Below are 6,000 nucleotides of genomic sequence, written 5' to 3' on the forward strand. Positions count from 1 at the left end.
AGCACTTACAAATGTAGTACTCCTTCATGCTAGTCTTTGACTTTAGGAGAAGGACATCAGTGCTAATATGGAGGGTAGAGGAGTAAGTTTTATGCTGATCTGGCTTTTTTCTTTTATTTCTAGTTATGGACATCAGACAGTGCAGGAGAAGAATGTGATGCTGCAGAAGGTGCAGAAAACTAAACTGCACATGGGGTGTCAGTCTCTCTTCCCTTCTCAAGAAACCTTTTTACACATCTCCATTCCTTATAGCTCCACTTGGATTTCCTATAGCAAAGAGAACCCATCCATGTATATGGAAATCAGTTTATAGTCTTTTCACACTGCAGCTTTGGGAAAACTCCATTCCTTGATTTGTGTTTGTCCTGGCCTTCCCTGTGTGCGGTTACTGCTGTAGAAAAGTATTAATAGCTTCATTTCATATAAACATAAGTAATTTCCAAACACTTATGTAGCGGACTAAAGTGTACCTGGTATTTAAAAGCAAAAATCTGAACCAGTTCCTGCAAGTTGACTGTGTTTTGTATTACAGTAAAGATATTAAAATGTAGTTAATTGCAACTAAAGAGTGTTCAACATAGCTTTCTAATTCACCACATTCCCTCTTATTCTGCAGGGTTTCCTCTCAATAACTGATTTTCACATGCGACTGTGTATTCTTTTCATGAGGGTTATGGAAGTGTTGGGCCAGATAGAAAATTTGGCATTTTTAGATTAAGAATTACAAATTGAGTTGCTTTCTATGTAATATACTGCAGGGGCTGCTGTATGTCTGCGTGAAAATGAGGGTCTCTTCTTACTCAGTCTTCAGTTGCTGCTGTTTATAAGTTGAATATCCCTTCCCAATAAAAGTCACTTACACTCCTGCCTTTGTAGTTCTGGTATTCACTTTATTATGTATTAAAAGCAGCATGAAACTGCTGGAACACAGACAGTGCTTTTTGGCCGACTAAAATGCATGTCAAATCTTAATACACTGGAATGGGAAACCCAATTCAAGTTCACGTGTTCAACTATAATATTTAGTACTTTTCCATGCAGATGTGTGCACATGTGAGAAGGTGTCAAGATTGTCCAGTGATTGTTATTTAGAAAGATGGACCACTATTGTGTGTTGCTAATCATTGATTGTAGTCCCAAAAAAGCCTTGTGAAAATGTTATGCCCAATGTAACAGCAAAGTAACATTAAATAAAATTACATTTTATAAACCACTTCCTGTTTTGTAACAATTCCATGCAATTACTTACGGGCTAAACTACAGCAAATCTTGCTAGGTAAAATGTCCTCCTCAAACCGTAACTCTCCTTTCAAAATCAATTGTTCAGGTGAATTCACTTTGTATTTCAACATTGAATTGCATCAAAATACCTGAAAGTTATTCATATGAATAGTTCACAAGCACAGATAATTCTCCCCAGTATAACCAGTGGCATGTCTTTCTTCCAGAATTTTATTTGAAGCTACATGTACTGAGTTTGTCTTGTACAACAATTTCTAAGCAGTTAGGTACCAAGTAGTACTACTTGCTACTAAAAATTGAAACCGCCTGATGTGTATTCCTTTGCTGCAAATCTGTTAACTCCTGATTGAGTGACATACCTATAGATGCTCTACTGTAAATGTGTGTGCTTGTATCCCTGCACTGCTGCTTAGAAAACTTCATCAGCAATAAAAAATAACAAAAGGTCTGGTAGCACTGTATAAACAAAACATATAGATGGTATCAGAGCTTTCATGGGCATACCCCACTTCTTCAGATGTCAGCTCTGCCCGTGAAAGCTCATGATGCCATCTACATGTTTTATTAGTCTATAAAGTGCTACCAGACCATTTGTTGTTTCCTGCACAGACTAACTAGGCTACCCCCTGAAGCTTCACTAGCAATGTTTGTCAGGCCTGCATATTTGCTGCTGCTCCTTGTTACATCACAAGGCTAGTCAGCACAAGCAAGCTAACCCCCTCTCCGTCCCCAGTTCTTTCTTGTCTATCCCTAGCAAGGGACAGAGATTTGTAGTCCATTAAGACCAGTGTTCCTTCTAAACTGGGCTGCAGCACAGCTTCACAGGTGATAATCAGTCCTGCCCAGTCAGTCAGCTCCTTGCACAAAACTCCAAACCTCTGATGAGGTAGGGCTGATCTATCACTTGTGAAGATATGCAGCTTAGAGGGAACACTGATTAAGACCACATCAATTTGATTTCTGTAGTTCTTAGTTACTAGTTGCAGTTCTAGGGGTTTCTTATTTTCTCTTTAAAAGTAAAACGAACTAGTGATTTCTTCTACTTCCGCCCCATGAGGACCCTGTCTCCCACAAGTTTGCAAGGCTTCAAGAAGTGCCTCATAAGAGGCCAATCACAACTGCAGACAAGCATTCCCAGTGTGTTAGTTACCTTGGGAAGGGCCACATCCTGCAAAAGTGTGATCCCTACCAAAAACTCCAGCCACTATCTTCTAACCTTCAGTAAAGCTTTCTGTTAACTCATGGCTGTGGCACTCTCAAGCCCTCAGAAGAGCCACACAACAAATCATCTGGAAAATAGTGTTTGCCAAAGTCGTCTACAAGTAGGAGTGGGGAACCTCAGGTCTGGGGGCTGCACATGGCCTCCAGCTTGCCTGGATCCCACCCCCAAAGCTCAGGGCTTCCCTCCCACAGTGGGGAGCCTGCACTGATGCTTGAGTTCCCCTGCTGCCCCACTGTGGGCCTAGAGCACACATGTACACTAGCCTGAGCCCTTCTAGGCTCTGGTGTGCAAGGGGAGTGTCTTTCTCCATCAGGTGCCACATCAGTGAGGATTTGGGGTTTATTTTGGATTTTTGCTCATTTGTGTGTGGCCACAGATCCAAAAGAGATTCCCCATCCCAATCTAAAGATTGTGACTCAAACAAGCTGCAGTCTTCCCTCAATGTAGCCAAATCGGGCTAGGTCCATCTCCACAGCAGTGGTGATGACTAGTATCTTAGCTCCATCTCTCAAGCTTCTCACAGGAGGTGCAGTTTACAGTGGAATGTATTTTTTTTAACAGTCTCTCTTTCAGGACTTACCTGATGTGATGTGCTGAGGTTCCATTGAACCTGTTTTTTCTGACTGCCTGGGCACCCTATAATCCTCTTGCTGAGCACAGCTCTCAAGCCTGCTTCAGCACATGGACAGGGCCACACACTATAAGCAGCACAGTGTGTGGCCTTTTCCCAGCACTCAAATACACAGCCCTTCTAGGAGCTAGACCCTAGATAAATCCATCTTGGGCTGTATAGAGTCTTTCATGAGCTTATGCTGTACAGTCACCCTCTTTCTCAATGTAAAGAGATGTGTAGACTTCTTACTCCTCCTCCTCCATAAGTTACACTTGGTTTATTATAAACAAAAGCAGTTTTAAGTAAAAAAAAATAGGATTTAAGTGGTCATAAGTGCACATGACAAAGTAGGTTATTAAAATAAAACAGCATGCAAGCTAAGCATGACACACAAAAGAAACTACAGGTGGTACCTCCCTTAACTGGGACTCTGGTCTGGCAACATCCATGGTCTAGCACAGAGCCCAGGAATAGGGAGATCTGACAGCAGGGCAGAAGTGTGGTAGGGGAGCCCAGTGTTGGCGGTCGGGGCCAGTGGCAGCTGGAGAGTTCTAGCCACAGCCAGGGCATTTTGGATATTAGGAAAAACTATTTTACTAGGAGGGTAGTGAAGCATTGGAATGGGTTACCTAGGGAAGTAGTGGAGTCTCCATCCCTAGAGGTGTTTAAGTCTCGGCTTGACAAAGCCCTGGCCGGGTTGATTTAGATGGGATTGGTCCTGCCTAGAGCGGAGGGCTGGACTTGACGACCTTCTGAGGTCTCTTCCAGTTCTGATTCTATGATAAGGGGATGGTTGGATGAAATAACATGATCTTGGTAACTAATTGACCATTCATTTCCAGTTAGAAATAGGTCAATGGAGGGATGATAGGAGTTGCTATAGGGAACTTTCTGGGTGTCTGGCTGGTGAGTCTTGCCCACATGCTCAGGGTTTAGCTGATCGCCATATTTGGGGTCAGGAAGGAATTTTCCTCCAGGGTAGATTGGCAGAGGCCCTGGAGGTTTTTCGCCTTCCTCTGTAGCATTGGGCACAGATCACAGCTGAAGGACTCTCTGCATGTTGGGGCCTTCAAAGTATTGGAAGGCTTCAATATCTGAGACATAGGTGAGAGGATTATTCTAAGAGGGGTGGGCGAGATTCTGTGGCCTGCACGGTGCAGGGGGTCAGACTAGATGATCATAATGGTCCCTTCTGACCTTAAAGTCTATGAGTCTATGAACTCTATCCCTGACAGAAGCCGAGGAGCTCTGGACCCGTTCTGACTCCAGTAGCTGGACAGCTCCAGCCCTGACCACAGAGCTCCAAGTGGCTGTGGTGCCCTGGCAGCAGTGGGGCCAACAGCTAGAGAGCCATAGAAGGCCAGGGCCGCATGGGCCATGAGAAGGCTATCTCCTGGTCTGGCCAATCCCCTTATGCGGGGCCAGACTGATCCCAAAGATGCCGGACAAGGGAGGTCCAACCTTTAGTTATAGGTAAAAGTTGTTATAATAATCTAAACAGACCATATAACTAAAGGTTGGACCTCCCTTGTCTGGCATCCGTTTCAGTCCCCACTCCTGCCATATCCCTGTCATCCCCTGTCCCCCATGGAGATGGTGCTGGGGGGGACTGGCTTTTAAGCCTGCTGCCTCCTCTTACTGCCTCTCTGATAGAGGCAGCAAGGAGGGAAGTGATTAGTCAAGTTCCTACTCGATTACCCAATAAGCATAGGAGAAATTAGGTTCTGTGGAATCCTGGCTGGGCCAGCAGCATGTAGGCAGGAGAACCTCGGTGTTAGTGTGGTCAGGTGGCATCAGGGAGCTTCTGCCCCAGCCAGGGAACCCCGTGGAACTCCATGAAACCCGCAGTGTGCCTGGGGTGCCGCAGCCTGGCGCTGGAGAATCCTGAGGAATCCTAGAAGCAGTTGGGCTGGCAGTGGCCAGGCAGCCCGGGCTGGGGAACCCCCAGGAACCCCGAGCACAGTGGGCAGGCAGTAGGGTGGGAAGCCTCAGCCGGGTCAGCTTTAGTGGGGCCGTAGCAGGGTGGGGAACCCCAGAAAGACAAGCTGGCAGCAAGACAGCCAGCCGAGGAGCACTGACCTCCCCTGCTCTGGTAAACTCTGGTCCAGGAAGCTCAGGTCCCCAGGGTGCCGGATCAGGAAGGTCAAACCTGTATATAGATTGAGAGCTTCCAGGGAAAAGATGGAGAAGACTAACTTAGAGTTTAGCATTTGAGGTGGCTTCTGCTTAAGCCATGTATATGATTCAAACAATTTACAGCGATCAGGAGTGGATCATATAGACTTCCAAGGCTTTGCAGTGTATCTTCCAATGGGTTGTAGCTGAAGAGGTGACAAATCAATGTGTTACAGCTGTTAGACATTAATTACCAAAATATCAGAAGGGATCATAGCCAGCAAAAAGGTTTAATTTCACCACCCACTGAGCTGAAGACCATCCTTCTTTATTCAGTTAAATGTTTATTATACTGTAAACCCTGAGGTACAGGATCATTGTCTTACTGCCGATAAAGCACCTATAATATTGGTGCACTAATAAATAGTTTACAACATTTGAAACAATAAGCTTTTTCTTGGGATTCTAAGAAACTTGAGCTCATAGCTTCCTGGTTTCATTAGAAGAGCTATTCTACTCTTTAGCCCTGTATTCTTCCTGGGTCTGTTGGGCAGTGCTGTTCTCAGGTCAGCAGAGAAAGAAGGAAGTTTGCCATTTATTTTATGGGATGTTGGTGAAGTAACTTTAATAAAATGCACTAACTTTTCAACAGTCATATACTACTTTATTTCAAAATCATTAACTCTAAAGTGTCTGCTGTTCTTTTTAACTCAGTTTGATAGTTCATTACATTTATTTTGCTGGCACAGTGGCTGGCTATTCATGTAGATAAAACCAGCAGGAAGTTTGGCATTTCAGAATCATCCTT

General features: G+C 44.5%; 1 protein-coding gene across 2 annotated transcripts in view; it reads left to right on the plus strand.

Moving 5' to 3' along the window:
- YWHAQ (tyrosine 3-monooxygenase/tryptophan 5-monooxygenase activation protein theta) overlaps positions 1-1,213 on the plus strand; it is a 36,905-nt gene extending 35,692 nt beyond the window's left edge. For both annotated transcript variants that reach the window (XM_006123610.5, XM_006123611.5), the window contains exon 6: positions 124-1,213. In XM_006123610.5, the coding sequence (XP_006123672.1) occupies positions 124-183 (60 nt within the window). In that variant the 3' untranslated portion in view covers positions 184-1,213. The remainder of the gene's footprint in view (positions 1-123) is intronic.
- The last annotated feature ends 4,787 nt before the right edge of the window (positions 1,214-6,000 follow it).

Source organism: Pelodiscus sinensis, chromosome 3 (assembly GCF_052426305.1).
Source record: "Pelodiscus sinensis isolate ZL-2025 chromosome 3, ASM5242630v1, whole genome shotgun sequence".
Classification (NCBI taxonomy): domain Eukaryota; kingdom Metazoa; phylum Chordata; order Testudines; family Trionychidae; genus Pelodiscus; species Pelodiscus sinensis.